General features: G+C 41.9%; 1 protein-coding gene across 1 annotated transcript in view; it reads left to right on the top strand.

Annotated features, from left to right (window-relative positions):
- Window positions 1–17,946, top strand: part of USP28 (ubiquitin specific peptidase 28) — a gene marked incomplete in the record, with an annotated part of 144,235 nt that overhangs the window by 55,781 nt on the left and 70,508 nt on the right. Inside the window, 5 exon segments of the mRNA XM_077458138.1 lie at window positions 864–937; window positions 5,022–5,098; window positions 8,665–8,813; window positions 8,977–9,104; window positions 13,629–13,724. Coding sequence (XP_077314264.1) covers window positions 864–937; window positions 5,022–5,098; window positions 8,665–8,813; window positions 8,977–9,104; window positions 13,629–13,724 — 524 coding nt within the window.

The following is a 17,946-nucleotide window of genomic DNA, read 5'->3' as shown; positions in this document are numbered from 1 at the left end:
CCCGCCCCTCCTTCACAACATTGTCTTTTAGTGGTAAAATTAAACTATGCAGAAAGTTGCTATTATTGGTCCCTTAAAGGGGTTGTAAAGGTTCATTTTTTATTTTTCACATAGGTTCCTCTAAGCTAGTGCATTGTTGGTTCACTTACCTTTTCCTTCGATTTCCCTTCTAAATGTTTTTTTTCTTTGTCTGAATATCTCACTTCCTGTTTCTCCTCAGTAAACTTCACACCATCATTCGAGTGGTGGTTAGTCAGCCAGAACAGCTTACTGAGGAGGAACAGGAAGTGAGAAATTCAGACAAAGAAAACAAAACATTTACAAGGGAAATCGAAGGAAAAGGTAAGTGAACCAACAATGCACTAGCTTAAAGGAAGCTATTTAGAAAATAAAAAACGAACCTTTACAACCCCTTTAATGGTTCATATGAAAACCCAGCTGTAGACTTTTGTGGTAGCTCAAGCCCCGATGATATGGACTGTTCATACCACACCAGAACTAAACACTCACCTCTTATTGTATATTGGGTCTACTGATGGCACATGGAATTTCCCTAGATTCTTTCTTCCTTTGGTATTGCAATGTTCCTCAAACCTCTTTCACAGTAGCATCGTGTACTCCTGCTCAGGCATGTGAGGTTAATGGTGTTATTCCAGGCTGCCTGAGGACATCTGTTTTCTCCTAACCTCCTATGAGGACTATGAGAGTCGGCAGTTGTTGGGAGATCTGTGTCACGTGACAATAAATACTTTTGACTTTACAGTTGTTCTTGATGGGAAAAATAAATGAATGCATTTAGTTGAGTGTTGTAATGCCATAGCTTTTAATGTTCCTGACACTAATTCTGCATTTCTGCTTGCTAGCAAGATGTCTGTGAGTTTACACACAAGCTGCTGGATTGGCTAGAAGATGCTTTCCAACTAGCGGTCTGCAGAGAGTAAGTTCTTTATATGTCGTCATTGAAATTGTTTTATGATTCACATCAGCTGTCACCAGAGGAAGACCACGGAATTGGGTTATTGCAATAATCTTTTTGTGGACACAGTGCGTCTCTTGGGTTTGCAGTGGGGTATGAAAGACTCGGGGCTGAGTCTGGGAATCAATGACTTGTGATGTACATACGCCTGGGCTTAAAGTGCTTGTAAATTCTCCATCCAAACTTCAGCACATTGCAATCCTCATTAATAAAGTTTTTGATCGCTGCCTGTTAAAGGGGTTGTAAAGGTAAATGTTTTTTCACCTTAATGCATTCTATGCATTAATGTGAAAAAACATCTGACACTGCCTGCGCCCCAAGCCCCCCCCCGTTTTACATACCTCACCCCTCGAAAATCCCACGCTCGCCCCCACCGTTCTTCTTCACCACTCAGCCTGGCCGCTGATTGGCTGGAGTAGATGGATGGAAAGCAGCGCAGCCATTGGCTCACGCTTCTGTCAATCACATCCACTGACGCGGAGCGCCAGGGGGCGGGGCCGTGTGATACAGCCGGCGGCTATATCACGGGAGCATGCCCGCAGGTGCTTCTCCACACACCACACACCCCACACACCCCACACACCCCACACACACAACCCACACACAACCCACACACAACCCACACACAACCCACACACACAACCCACACACACACACCACACACACACAACCCACACACACACAACCCACACACACACAACCCACACACACACAACCCACACACACACAACCCACACACACACAACCCACACACACACAACCCACACACACCCCACACACCCCACACACACCACACACAACCCACACACACAACCCACACACACAACCCACACACACAACCCACACACACAACCCACACACACAACCCACACACACACCACCACACACACACACCACACCACCACACACACACACCACACCACCACACACACACACACACACACACACCCCACACACACCACCACACACCCCACACAGGAACAGAGCTGAGGCTTTCAATCAGTTAGAGGTCCCACCTCTGTCACCATTTTTCTCCTGGTGTCAGAAAAAAATGGTCAAAAATGATTCATGCTGATAACAGAGGAAGAAGGCAGCAGACAGAAATGACACGTTTACACAGTTTACAAGTATATGCTTTGTTCATATTTCATCTCTGAGGTTTAAAACCACTTTAAAGCTGAACTCTAGGAACTGTTTATTCCCACTTCGAACCATATAGGTATGAATATGTCATACTTGATGGGCCACTTGAGAATCATTTTAGTAGTTGGTGCTACTACAGTGATATCTGTGATCTTCTGGGTCCCCCTCTGCACTGAGTCGCTATCTTGGCACTGCTGCCATTCATAGAGCACTTTTTGTTTTGTTTTTTGTAATGAGTGAAAGTCGCTCTCAGATTGAAAGTGGTGGAGAGTATGGACAGTGATGCTTTCTACCTTGTCCAATCAGTGAAAGCCTTGTATTCATTGAAAACAATACAAGGCTGATCTTCTGATATGGACTGCAAACATGCCCGTATCCCTTCATCTCCATTACATGGGGAGCGCAGGGCATTTGTTTACAGATGATCATTAGGAAGGAAGATATCCTTTGGTACAGATCACAGAATGTGACAATGACACTGTATTTCAGGCAAGATCAACACAAATTTTCAGTATTTGGTGAAAATGTTCTTGGCCTGACACACAAAAAAACGAATGCAGCCACCACATCCATGAACTATAAATGCATTCACTACTTTTGGTGCAATTACACCCCCCGTTCAAATAAATGGTCTGAAAATTGCATCGCATGGAATCGCACAGCAATGCGCTCCACATACCTGTGCGATTCCAGTGTGAACCGGCACTTACTGAGCAACCAACATTGGGCACAGCATGGCACTTGTGATTGGTGCAACAATCTGATTATTGGTCCTAGTACTATATATGACGGTCTTCGGCGTTCAGCCAGACACACAAAGCAAATGAAGGGGCAATTACTCTCCTTGGTATTAGAGAACAAAACAGACTCGGCAAAATACAACGGCCAGATTCAGAGTCTGCCCACCCACATACATTTTTAGGTAAATTAATACATTGAACGTTATAGAAGTCATATTTGTTCACTTAAGGACCAGGCCTCTTTTTCAGGTTTGGCGTTTACATGTTTAAAACAGTTTTTTTTTTTTTGCTAGAAAATTACTTAGAACCCCCAAGCATTATATATATATATATATATATATATATATATATATATATATATATATATATATATATATATATATATATATATATATATATATATATATATATATATATATATATTTTTTTTTTTCTAACACCCTAGAGCAGTGATGGCGAACCTTGGCACCCCAGATGTTTTGGAACTACATTTCCCATGATGCTCAACCACACTGCAGAGCGCATGATGATCATGGGAAATGTAGTTCCAAAACATCTGGGGTGCCAAGGTTCACCATCACTGCCCTAGAGAATAAAATGGCGGTCAATACTTTTTTTCACACCGTATTTGCGCAGCGATCTTACAAGCGCACTTTTTTTGGAAAAAATTCAATTCTACAGGTTGCATGTTTTGCGTTAGAGGAGGTCTAGGGCTAGAATTATTGCTCTCGCTCTACCGATCGCTGCAACACCTCACATGTGTGGGTTGCCAGCTGTTTTCATATGCGGGCGCTACCCACGTATGCGTTCGCTTCTGTGCGCGAGCTCGTCGGGACGGGGGGGGTTTTAAATTATTATTTTTTTTCTTATTTATTTTACTTGATTTTATTTATTTTTGGATCACTTTTATTCCTATTACAAGGAATGTAAACATCCCTTGTAATAGAAAAAAAGCATGACAGGTCCTCTTAAATATGAGATCTGGGGTCAAAAAGTCCTCCGATCTCATATTTGGACTTAAATGCAATAAAAAAAAAAAAAAGTCATTTTAAAAAATGACATTGAAAAAAATATACCTTTTTTAAGACGTCACTTTGACGTCACTTCCGCCCTCCTATGGTATAGAGATGAGTGGGGGCCATCTTAGCCTCACTCGACTTCATACCGGGCCATCGACAGGACCCAATCGCTACCGACGGCTCCGGTAAGCGGCAGGAGGGGGGGTGGCACCTCTCCCGCCGATAACGGTGATCTGGCGGCGAACACGCCACGGAGACCACTGTTATCGTACACAGGACCGCCTCCTGTAAAGAGGGATACCTCGGGTTGTGGCAGCAGCTGCTGCCGTTACCGAGATATCCCTCTTCAAAAAGAGGACGTATAGTTACATGAAGCGGGCCTTAAGTGGTTAAAGTGTTACTAAACCCAGGACCCTGCATTCACTATATCTGGTCTCCCACAGTACACAGGACATGGAAATGCAATTATTTTAGTAAATATAAACTGCTAAATACTTTTTCTCATTAGCAGTTAGAATAGTCTTGTGACTTCTATCAGTGTCTGGTTAAAGCTTGTAAGAGGCATTTTCGTTCTCCCATGATTGTCCTATGAGACTGCATGACCCCTGACCCTCTGTCTGAACAGTGCTGATTGGCCCTGTGCTGATCACATGCAGCCTCCCAAGAAAAAAAAAATCCTCTCTCAATGCACACCAAACTGAGCATGTGCAGAGTGACTCCATTAGACTCTGTTATCAGGACATTATTAGGGGGCGGTGGAAGGGGATCAAACAGCCTTTTTACACAATGCTGAGGATTAACCCCTTAGATTACACAGCAAGTATAGCAGGCATGCTTTACTGCATATACAGTACAGACTGATTTTAACTGTTGTGGGTTTAGTAACACTTTAAACCTAAGTAAACTCTGTCCGAAAGCAAATATCGCGTATCAATAGCATGACCTCGTGTGATATTTATTAGAAAACACTATTCTGTGCCCTTCTCTGATTTTTTAGTTTCAATTTTATTACTGGGACCTTACTACTTCTTTTTTTTTTTTTTTTCCTTCCTCTTATCACAAAGTAATTGGAAATGTGACACTGAGAAATAAAAAGAACTTTTATAAATCAGTTTTTTTAATATATTTGATTTTGTACTTTAGGTGTTCAAGAGATAAGACTGAAAACCCAATGGTGCAGCTGTTCTATGGTACATTTCTCAATGAGGGATATCTGGAAGGTATGTTCTCCATATTGCTCGCAGTAATTGGGCAGGGTGAGAATAAATACAGTGGACATTCTTATAAGGCTGGGTTCACACTGCAGCAATGCGAATCCGCGGCGTGTTCCCGCATCGCATACCTCCCGGCGGCAGTTCACACTGCCCTATGCGGACTGCTGGGAGTGTCAGTGAAATGTTAATGACACCCCCAGATCAGTTCGCATATCGCAGTGCGATCTGCAAACTCGGACAGGAATCAGATCGCATGGTGTGAACACCCATGCGATCCGATTCTTCTGCGGACCAAAAAAAAGGATCCTGTGCGAGTTTGGGCCGGATGCGATGTAAATTCAGCCGTACTATCTGTATGGCTGAACTCGCATCGCACAGAGATCGGATGTGATTTGCACTGCAGTGCGGTGCGAATCACATCCGATCTCATCACCGCAGCAGTGTGAACCCGGCCTTACAGAGCAGTGAGCTACATTCTTACCATACATGTGCTATATTCATACTGTCTGACACAAGATAAAAAAAAAAAATTTTTTGGAAGATTCAGGCAGTTCCAAATTTTGACAAAGTAATAGCTGCCCCACCTTCTCAATTGTTTCAGAAAAAAAAAAAAAACATGAATTTAAAAGGCTAATTTCACCTTCTGAAGATGTAACGCCTGTATTTAGATTGTAACATGTTCAGCAACCTCCCCCTGCACCCCGGATTCCCCCCTCCCTGTGGAAGGGGGATGGGGGACGGGGTTCTTCTCCTCCCTCCCGCTGTCGCATTTTAAATTTTGCACCTGCACAGCCCCATCGTTCATTCATTCATTCATAGGAATCTCTGAATGAGAAAACGACAAGTCCCATCTGATATTATGTCCGATGGACTAGTAGTTTGAATGGGCCACAAGTGTGCAAAGTCCATTCACACCCCCTCCATCTGCTGCAATACGTTTGCAGGTTCCTGTTAAAGAACAAAAAAAAAAAAAAAAAAACATGCTTTTATTTTTTAATCTGCAAAAATATATGCATCTATTATTTTATGGTAAAAAGTGAACTTCTCCTTTTAGGCTGGGTTCACACCACTGCGGGTGAGAGATCCGGATGTGATTCGCACCGCACTGCAGTGCAAATCACATCCGATCTCTGTGCGATGCGAATTCAGCCATACAGATAGTATGGCTGAATTCGCATCGCACCCGCCGCAAACTCGCACAGGACCCTTTTTTTGGTCCGCAGCAGAATCGGATCGCATGGGTGTTCACACCATGCGATCCGATTCCTGTCCTAGTTTGCAGATCGCACTGCGATATGCGAACTGATCTGGGGGTGTCATTAAGATTTCATTGACACTCCCAGCAGTCCGCATAGGGCAGTGTGAACTGCCGGCGGGAGGCATGCGATGCGGGAACCCACCGCGGATTCGCGGCGTTTCCGCATCGCTATGGTGTGAACCTAGCCTTAGAGGTGGAAACTATTGCTTATCAAGGTTTTCCCCAAATGTGACAGTTGCAGGGGTTTGGACAAACTGGATAAGTGTGTGTGTGTGTGTGTGTGTGTGTTTCTTCGAAGGGCCAGATTCTATTCATGTTGGTTAAAGTATAACTAAAGGCAAAACCTTCTTCTTTTTTTTTTTTTTTTGTTTTTTTTAGTTTTGGATAGAGTAGAGAGGGATTAGAACCCTTGTCAGTTTTTATTGCTGTCTGTGCCCAGTTGGGGAGATTCCCCATCTCTAGTTGCCCTGTTTTATCATTCTCATTGAAAGTGAAAGAAAATCCTAAATTTTGGGTTGTCCCCAAAAAAGTAATAGAGGGGAAATCTTCCAATGGGGGACACTAGTTCTGATGACCTGGGGGTCCCCAGGGAATTCCTTTTTTAATTTGCAGTGATTTCCTCTCATTTCCTGTTTGGCCATGGGACAGGAAGTGAAGGGAAATCTCTGCAACAGGACACAGATGTTAAAAAATAAAATCTGATTGGGGGGTTTATAACCCTCCCTTGCTCCATCCAATATGGGGATTTTGTTTTTAGTTTTTTTTTTGACCATAGTCCTATTTTAAACCTTTTTTCCCACAAAGAAAAAATAATTTAGAGGAGGTTTTCCCACCCCTGCAAACATTAAATGCAGCTGCTGACTATTAATAATTGGACACTTGTCTGTCCCGGAGTCCAGTGATTTCGTCACCGCAGCTGATGTTTCCATCATCTGTCTGGTTCTGCCATTACAGGTAAGGGAATCCGGTAGTGTAGCGTTATGGCTGCACGCCAGGTCCCTACTGCGCATGCGCGAGGCACCACTGCTCTCTCCTCCTGGCCCGAAAGCGGGGGAGGGAGCTGAGCTGCTGACGTAATTTCCTAAGGCCCAGACTCCCAGAAGTGGGGACAGGATACCTGTCAGACAGGTAAACGCTTCCCCTGAAAGGTGACAAATGAGCGGAAGTTCCACTTTTGGGTGGAACTTCCACTTTAAAGCAGAACTAAACCAGTTCTATTAACGGTTTAAAAAACAAAAGTTACATTCCCGGCATGCCAGGTTTACCTAACTGTCATATTTGCTTCCTAAATGTTCACATGTGCAGCATCATGGCAGTTACAGATCAAACAGAGGCTAAGGTGGCCGCTTCCTTGGCTGAGAAGGATGGGAGGGGCTTAGTTTGCTTGTGATTCAGACAGTGCAATTTGAGCCCATTTATTTTGTATGCCTCAAATCAACGGCACCAGCACAAAATAGGTGCATGTACCTTTTTTTTTTTTTTGGTTCTGCCAATTGCATTGCGTTATGTCAACCTTCTTCTTTTTTTTTTTTTTGGGGTGCCGTTAACATTGACACCTGCAGCAGTTCACATGAACGGAATGCGAATCGCGAATCCCACACTGCATTAATTTGAACCTAGGCTAAAAGTGGAGCTTAACCCAAAGATTTAAAGGAGCAGTGTGGGAATCTAAAGAAATACACACAAACCTCCCTGGTGCAGCATCAGTCCCCCATCGCTTCAAAGACCTGAGAACTGAGCCATCAGCGATCACATGATCGCTTAGTTTGCGGTCTTCACTGAGTAGAGAGTGGTGACTGCCAGTGACCACTCTCTGCTTTGCCCCTCCAGCGCTCACTGGAGTATTGGCCTGGGGAGGGGGTGGGAGCCATTGGCTCAGCGCACTTCTGAGAGCCTGGGCCAGCTGCCGATTTAGGTTTCTAGATGGATCCTGACATTATTGTCGGGATCTTTCCAGAGTCTGGAGCGGCTGATTCTGGGTCACAGAAGAGTACAAGGAACAGCCCACCTGTGACTCAGAAAAGCAGTATGAGCAAATAAACTTTGGCCATACTTTTTAACCGTTTCATAAAAATACATTTAAGGTATGCAGGGCATCCCACCCCAAAGCAGGACGCAGGCAGCAAAATATAACTTGGGGGTTTTAACGCTTTCCTATTCTATCTGAAACTTTTGGCTTTACGTTTCAATGGAAATGTTTTGTGAATACAGTTTCATTTGGACGGTCAAACTTTAGAACGTGGGGCAACTGTGTATATGTGAAAAGCTGCACATTTGTTAGATCAACACATTTTTTTTTATTTTTTTATAACAGATAAAGCATTCTCCAATATTGAGACCTTTGGGCAATACCCCTTGCAGGTAAACGGCTTCAACAACCTAAACGAGTGCCTGGAGGCAGCAATGTTGGAGAAAGATCTGGAGCTCTCACGGACTGGGCAAGCAGTGCAATACAGGCAAGAGGTTAGTATTGTCTTTCTCTATCAGCCATACATGAGAAAATTTTTCCTGTCTGCGTCAAGATCATTGGGTAACATGATGCATTGTTAGTGAGCAATGTTAAGTTTTTTTATTTTCTCTGTATTTTTCATTTTTCTATTTATTTTTATTTTATTCTCCTTTTCAGCGCTGGTTTACAAAACTTCCCCCGGTGCTAACCTTTGAACTTTCTCGGTTTGAATATAATCAGTCTTTGGGTCAACCAGAAAAGATCCATAATAAACTTGAATTCCCAGAGATTATTTACATGGACAGGTAAGGAATATCTAATATTTTGACATGGGCCACTCTGTTAAACTACAATTCCTAGGACTGTGACTGCCACAGAGATTATATTCTAAAATAGTGTTTTTGCTCTTTGGTTCGGAATAGAAAAATGGAAATTGGAATCAGATTTTTGGATGAATTCTTCAAAAGCTTTCAGTCGGTTGGAATTTGTTACATAAATTTTACGCTTTAACCACTTCAATACCGGGCACTTTCACCCCCTTCCTGTCCAATTTTCAGCGCTGTTGCACTTTGAATGACAATTGTGAGGTCATGCAGTACTGTACCCAAACAAAATTTTTATCATTTTTTTTTAGAGACCGATAGAACTTTCTTTTAGTGTTATTTAATCACCAAGTTTATTTTTTTGCTTAAAAAAAAAAAAAAAAAAGTTTAAAAACTAAAACGTTAATGATGTGCGCCGATGAGGCTGTACTTTTATGCAGCACTGATAGGTGGCACTGCCTGGCAGCCTTTATGGTCACTGATAGGTGGCACTGCTGGGCAGCCTTTATGGCCACTGATGGGTGGCACTGCTGGGCAGCCTTTATGGCCACTGATGGGTGGCACTGCTGGGCAGCCTTTATGGCCACTGATGGGTGGCACTGCTGGGCAGCCTTTATGGCCACTGATGGGTGGCACTGCTGGGCAGCCTTTATGGCCACTGATGGGTGGCACTGCTGGGCAGCCTTTATGGCCACTGATGGGTGGCACTGCTGGGCAGCCTTTATGGCCACTGATGGGTGGCACTGCTGGGCAGCCTTTATGGCCACTGATGGGTGGCACTGCTGGGCAGCCTTTATGGCCACTGATGGGTGGCACTGCTGGGCAGCCTTTATGGCCACTGATGGGTGGCACTGATGGGAATTTACTGATTATCAGTGCAGATGCCCCTTGTCAGGAAAGCCACTTATCAGCTCTCCTGTACTCACGCGCTTTTAGTATGAGTAGACGAATGCCGATAACCGGCACTTCCTGTTTGCACTGTGATTGGACACAGCTGATCACCTGGTAAAAAGACTGTCATAGGCTCTTTGCCATGATGGGAGATGCGGTGCGTCTGAGCGACACACCGCACCACCGATCACCACATGCATGAGCGGCTTGTTCTAAAGGACATCATATGACTATAGGCTGGGTGAGAAGGTTTTAAAGGATAAGTCCAGCCTGGGCCCCTTTGGCTGGGCTTCTCCTTTAAATCACAGGAGTGTAATTCGTTTTGCACTTCTGTGACCTGTTTTCATCAGAGAGTGGACTGAAGTGCACTCTGCTGATGTCACAGAAATCAGTCCAGGCACCGCGTCATCCTGACAATGGAAGTCTGGATCCGCCAGGTGCCTGGACTTGCACCCGTCTCAGCGGAGAGATGCTGATTGGCAGTCAACAGCTCTCTGCTCATGCAGCTGAGAGAACAGAGCCATCGGCAGTGTTCGATCGCTCATTTCTTAGTGTAGAGGCGCCAGGGGCACGGATACAGCATGGACTGAATCTGCATCCACCTAGGTAAGTATGATACTGAAAAAAAAATCCCTTCTCTTTTAATATTCATTCTATCCTATCCAGGATCGACATTGTCATTAGCAATGTAGACCATACAATGAGCAATGTAGACCATAGTTTGAAAAATGATAATATGAATTGGATTATACATTGTGCTACTGAAGGTTGGGGGGATTGGTATCACTTTTTTTGGTATATTTCAGCTCTGAGAGCTCCCTATATAATATTGTAGCCCTGATGAACAGGATAGGATCCCTTAGAACCAATGAAACATCTTGACTTTTGAATAAATCCGAAGAACAATAAATTGTATCTGGACTTAAATACTTGTCTGGTGTTTGTTTTCCTGAATTTTTAATAAGAAATACAATTACCCTATTCAAATTGTTTGCCTGATTCTTGTAACTAATTATCTGTTACTATAACATTGCTAATAAAGTTGGGTTTCCAGAAATTTTGGGACCACTTTACTAATGTTCTAAGATGAATAAAGGAAACCCTTCCGGAGAAATGTGAACACTGCAATTGCTTACTTTTCATTAGGCAAATGCTAGTTGTTTGGCTATCATGTAAGCTTTCTAGCCCCATTTGGAGCCGGTGGCCCAGAATAAGTATGTGGTAATAGTCGTGCCTATCAAATATCACTCGCCCATCCCTTCACCTATTATGGCTGTTAGGGGTGTAGAGAACAACCCAGAGGTGAGGCAATGGGCTGCAGCTGACACAGCACTAAAACTTGACGGCTCCAAAAGATATAAAAACTGCGTGCCTACCCCTTATGTTCAGAATTGAATGCTTGTTTACTCTAAGGGGATATAATAGTAGGAATTGCAGACTAGGGCTGAATCGATTAATCGACAACTAATCGATTATGAAATGAATCGATTACTATTTTCATAATCGATTAATCGGCCAGTAACAAAATGGGGTTAAAGTTAATGAGTCTAATGATATTTACCAGATTGACCCTTTAAAAGTATATATCTCCTCTAATAGTATATACACTATATACACTCTAATAGTATAAACACTATATCTCTCCTCTATATAATATTAGAGGAGAGATATACTGTATATAATATTAAAGTATATCTCTTCTAATGATATATACAGTATAGTGAAAAAAGGCCTTCGCGCTACTATTTATAGGTGAGAAAAATCGATAAAAAACAGGGTAATACTATACCTCATATATGAAATCAATATGGAAAATAAATGAGAATACATAAAGTGAATTATGCAATAAATAAGTACATGTGCAAATATTGCAATAAAGTGCTAGAAACTGCAGCTGAACCTGATAGCGTTACACAAAACTACCGGACAAAAAATACAAATGAAAAGTGGTCCTGCGCAAGTCAACCATAAACATAGATAAAGTGCTACGTGCTTATAGACAAAATTAAATAATGCAAGTAATTTATATATATATATATATATATATATATATATATATATATATATATATATTTTTATAAATGTATGTATAGATATATACAGTATATCTCTTCTAATGGTATATACAGTATATCTCTTCTAATGGTATATACAGTATATCTCTTCTAATGGTATATACAGTATATCTCTTCTAATGGTATATACAGTATATCTCTTCTAATGGTATATACAGTATATCTCTTCTAATGGTATATACAGTATATCTCTTCTAATGGTATATACAGTATATCTCCTCTAATGGTATATGCAGTATATCTCCTCTAATGGTATATGCAGTATATCTCTCCTTTAATAGTGTATATAGCATATAATAGTATATACAGTATATAGCATATAATAGTATATACAGTATATCTCTTCTAATAGTATATACAGTATATCTCTTCTAATAGTATATACAGTATCTCTCTCCTCTAATAGTATATACAGTATATATTCCCTCTAATATATACAGTATATCTCTTCTGTCTGTTATTCTCAGAGTGGATTAGATATTTTGCTCCCTAGCCATATAGTTATTTATATTTACCACAGCATATAGAGATATTTAAGAATACATTGCCTTTTTTTAAAGACTTTACATATTAACAAAATTATACACCACACTTTTTTTTAAGGTTATTAATCTAAACAATAATCGGTCAACGAATCGATTATGAAAATAATCGTTAGTTGCAGACCATAATCCATGGTCCAGCAAGCTTTCCTACTGTCAGTTCTGATAATAAAGACCAGTCCCTGCTCCTCTTCTTCTCCGGTCAGGTCATTGTCACTCTTGCTAACATCACATACACTGCTGGGTCCTGTCTTGTATGTGATGTTGTCAAGAGGCTGCCCACATTGCAGGGCAGTAGCAAGAAGAGCACTGGCTGCTGTGAAACTGAGGAATAAGGAAGGTAGTTTTCTGACATTCCCCAAGGCCAGTGATCTTCAAACTGCAGGCCGGATGTGGCCCTTTGCCTTTATCTCACCCTTAGGGCAGCATGCCATCCACTACATAGATGAAGGGGCGCCATTCCTCCCATAGACGCTTATTGAAGGGGCGCCATTCCTCCCATAGACGCTTATTGAAGGGGCGCCATTCCTCCCATAGACGCTTATTGAAGGGGCGCCATTCCTCCCATAGACCCTTATTGAAGGGGCACCGTTCCTCCCATAGACGCCGGTGACAGGCGCCATTTACGCTCAATAACACCAGGGATTTTCTAAACCTACTGGCCACAGTTTGGCCCTCCCTAAAGCCTCAAAGACTCTAAACTCGCCCTTTATTGAGAACGTGTCTACCTCTTCTACTGTAGTGTGTTTACTTATAGGTTCACTTATTTCTTTATATTGAGTTGACATGCAATATTCCTTCAATATGTAATTTTTCTGTTTTTATATATATATATATATATATATATATATATATATATATATATATATATATATATATATATATATATATATATATATATATATATATATATATATATATATATATAATGGTAGTTCTTTCCATTGAGTTCACACTGAGTGTCTGGGGATGTGAAGTAATTGAGCCTTTATTTACAGGTACCTGTACAGAAACAAAGAGCTCATTAGGAAGAAGCGGAGGGATGTCAGGAAACTGAACAGGCACATCGACTGCCTCCATCAGAAACTGGAAAGGTAAAGAAAGGTTAATAACTATTTCCTGCGCTAAACGCGGTTAAAGAGTCCACTAAAAGGTTTTGTCCTTTAAATATCTCATGGGTAATGCAGAAGTGTTTAAAAGAACATTACTGCACCCTATCTCTATATTCTGCACTGAAAAAAAAAAGTGTAGTAGCAATCTGTGATGTGTCTGGTCAGGGCTGGTGTAAGTATTTACTATTTCTAGGGCTCCTAATCTTTCAGTAGAGCAGGTTGTCTGCACTGAGTCAAAGATAGGGGGGTGGAGTGTCCACTACATGCAGGTAGTAAAGTCTGTTTAATTCTCTGTGGTACTGTTCCTAAGGGTGTGATGGGGATTTCTTAACCTAACCTAAAAGTCAACTTTTAAAAGTTAACTCCAAACCTTAAAAAAAAAAAAAAAAAAAAAAAATATATATATATATATATATATATATATATATATATATATATATATATATATATATATATATATATATATATATATATATATATATATATATATATATATATATATATATATAGTGTGTATTTTGTAAATACCTATAATCCTTAAAGCTGAATTCCAGGAATTTAGCCACTTTGTTAAGGTGATACTAAACGCACATTTTTTTAATTTACATTCTTTTTTTTTTTTCTTTTTTTTCTTTCTGTATGTGGATGATGGCACTGTAATTATTTTAATACAAAAACAATCTAAGCACCTTTTTTCTATGTGATATACAGCTGTCAGATGACCCAGATCTTTCCCAGCCTGACTGCAGGGAAACAAAATAAAAATTAAGTAAAAAAACAGCCTTTTGAAATACGGGGTAAAAATATCAATAAAAGGTTTTAAATTGGCATAGAAATATATATTTGAAATCAAAGTTTTATTATTTTTGGAAATAATCTGGTGTGGGCAGATTTCTGCCACTTACAGGCTGTCATGCCCCTCCAGCCTGTGTCTTGGAGTAAGAGGGAGGTGAAGTCACCATTAATCTACATGTAATATCCCAGGGAGGAGGCTATCATTTGCTACTGTGTATAGGCCCACGTAAGTGACTATTGTCACATGGGCTGCTCAGATATGATGAGGAGGAAATGCTCACCATAGAAACACACTGAAAACTGAGCATGTGCAGAGTTGCCACCACAGCTGCAAATGTCCTAGCAGAATTGGGGAGATTAACAGAAGGCAGAGATAGAGAACGGCAAGATCAACCAGGCTTTTTGCAGAATACCGAAAAGGAATCTCATGATGAGTAAGTATGAACAGCATGCAATACACCATTTATTGATATTTTTTATGATGTGGGTTTAGGGACACTTTAAAGCTGGATTCCAGGAATTTAGCCACTTTGTAAAAAGTGAAGACACAGTGTATGAGTTGAGTCCAAGGTGGTGCGCGACATCTCCTAGGCTTCTCTCTCTTATTTATATCAGAAAGGTTTATTGCTCTGCTGGGAATTATACAGGAGACATTCAGGTCTATGCGGGAGGGAAAAGGCCCACTGAGCTGCTATACCCGCCTCTCCCCCTGCTGCCCAGGGAAGCCCTTTTATTTTGTCAATATGTTCACATAATACAAAGGCTTCTATGAATGGGCAGGAGGAGGGGAGGTGCGGGCATAGTTGCTGCAGCAACTCTCCTGTTCAAGAAGCATAGCTAAGAAGGATTAGGGTTGCTCTCCCGAAACTAGAGTGATAGCGGTTTCTAGGAGTGCTGTCGGATATGAATATAAGAGCTAAACTCAGGATGTGCCGTGCACTTCATTGGACTTAAAGCGGAGCTCCACCCTAAAGTGGAACTTCCGCTCATTGGAACCCTCCCCCCCCTCCGGCGCCACAATTGGCACCTTTCAGGGGGGAGGGGGGTGCAGATACCTGTACAGTACAGGTATTTGCACCCACTTCCGGCATAGATATCCGCAGAATATGCGGATATTTACGCCACTTCCTGCGGGTCCCCTGCTGTCTGCTGGGAAACACACGGATCCTAGAGACAGCGGGACCATCCTTATTGTGCAGCGCGACTCGCGCATCCGCAGTAGGGAACCAGGAAGTGAAGCCGCAAGGCTCTATTTCCTGATTCCCATACCCAAGATGGCGGCGGCAGCACCCGAGAGACGATCGAGAGATCGGCTTCGGTTGCCGACATCGCGGGCGCGCTGGGTGGGTAAGTGTCCTTATTTTAAAAGTCAGCTGCTGCAGTATATGTAGCGGCTGACTTTAAAAAAAACAGAAAAAACGTCAGAACTCCCGCTTTAACTCAGTGTGTCCTCAATTTTTACAAAGGAGTTGAATTCCTGGAATTCGGCTTTAAATCCGAAGTCTTACAACTCGTTTTCTCCTTATACATGTGTACTTTCGTACAAAAAAAAAATGCCTTTCGTCTTGGTGGAAATGCACTTTTTGTCCTACCCCAGCACCAGGTTTCGGGAATATAGCATACTCTATGCTGGCTGCTGTCTAGGGTGAGGGTGGAATCGGCAAGTGGACAGTGAAGTGTTGGTTGCTAAAATGAATAGTAAGGGGATAAGTCTGGGATAATATCTGGACAATGTCACGGATTTCACTGACCTTGAGTAATTTGCAGAGGTTGTGTGGCTAGCTGCATAAGTCATCCATGTTTATACAGTTGGGTGAAGCAACGATATTGTATAGGAGACGCATAAATTCTGAAATTGATTTTAGGTTCCTAAATTTGGAGAAAGGAAAAACATAGTGATCCCCCTGCAGGTCTGACTACTTTCAGGTTAAAGCTGCAGCCAATGGACTGCAAATGTTAAAGGCAGAAGCATTGATTGTGGCTCTACCTCATCTGTCAGACCGTGCCTCTGCCCCTAAGATTTCTAGTCCCTTGTCCATGGCATTCATCTGAAAGTTTCCAGAGCAAAACCATGTATATCAGACCAAGAGGAACTAAAAGGAGAGATGTGCTCCGGTCCTGATAGACTTCAATGGCAATATTTCCCTGTTGTAGTTTTTATTTCAAAAAGTTTTATTTTGAGGAATAAAAGTCATATACAAGATGAATATAAGAGGAACAAAAGAGATACAATGGGACATAATGATTACGTAACTCAGCGTGAGCAAATGTGAAATCAGAGAGCCATACCAAGGTTGTTTCAAAGAGATGACCGAAAATAAGCAATGCAACAAAACGGTTAATGGGACCTTATAAACTGGCTACTAACAACCTGTGAGCTATTTTGGACCTCTGGATTAGTTTGAGTCAGTCATTGCCATAGTAAGATTAGGCCAGACCAGGGGAGACTCCCTCGTCACCTGGCACCCCCAAGGGGATCAATCTGTGCAGAGAGGGGAATCTCTAACCCCTGACTCCAACCCCCATCCCACCACGGAAAAGCAGTATATATTGAGGATAACGGCTGCTCACATAAGCATAAGATTACTGTAACTCCAATTTTCGTAATAACCTCTATAACCCAAAATGTTAGGGTATTATAAAATGGGGGAAATGGGATAGAACAGGAGGAGAGAGGAAAGTAAGATAGAGAGAGAGAAAGTAGAGAGTATAGAGCAGTGATTCTCAACCAGGGTTCAGTGGAACCCTAGGGTTCCTCCAGAGGTTGCTAGGCGTTCCTTCAGCATTGGTCAATTTCTGCCTCTCAGATAAGTTCCCACTGACACCATTGATCTTTTTAGCTCTCTGTAAGGAGGTAATTCTTCCCAATGACCACAAGTGTAAGGACCATTCTTCCCACTGACCATAATACTATTGTATCATGAGTTGTAGATTTCTAATTTTTAGCAGGGGTTCCCCAAGACCGGATAACTATTTCAAGGGTTCCTCTGTGTTGAAAAGGTTGAGAAAGACAAACTCTATACCAGCTTATCACCAGGCTTTTAGTTCAATTCATTCTGGCTTAACGCTAGGGACAAAGGAGGTGCCTACATGGTGAGCCTAGGGCTCCCAGGTAGCCTCTAATTTGTCTGATTATATGCTGGATAACTTTTCCTGAGACATTTTACGGAAAATGTTCCTGTGTGCAGCTATTTCCGAGAGTTTCCAGGCCTTGGCCACAACAAGAAGTTTGGCTCCTAGGAGAATAAAATGGATTAGCCTTCGAGTGGGAGCGGAGATCTTTGGTATCCATGCATTAAAGGGGTTGTAAAGCTTTGTGTTTTTTCACCTTAATGCATCCTATGCATTAAGGTGAGAAAACACCTTGCACTCTCCGCCCCCCCGAGCCCCCGTTTTACTTGCCTAAACC

Source organism: Lithobates pipiens, unplaced genomic scaffold (assembly GCF_037356315.1).
Source record: "Lithobates pipiens isolate NorthernLeopardFrog02 unplaced genomic scaffold, aLitPip1_a1.2 Scaffold_27, whole genome shotgun sequence".
NCBI lineage: Eukaryota > Metazoa > Chordata > Amphibia > Anura > Ranidae > Lithobates > Lithobates pipiens.
Note: the sequence above shows the minus strand (reverse complement) of the source record. Positions and strands in the feature narration are given on the sequence as shown.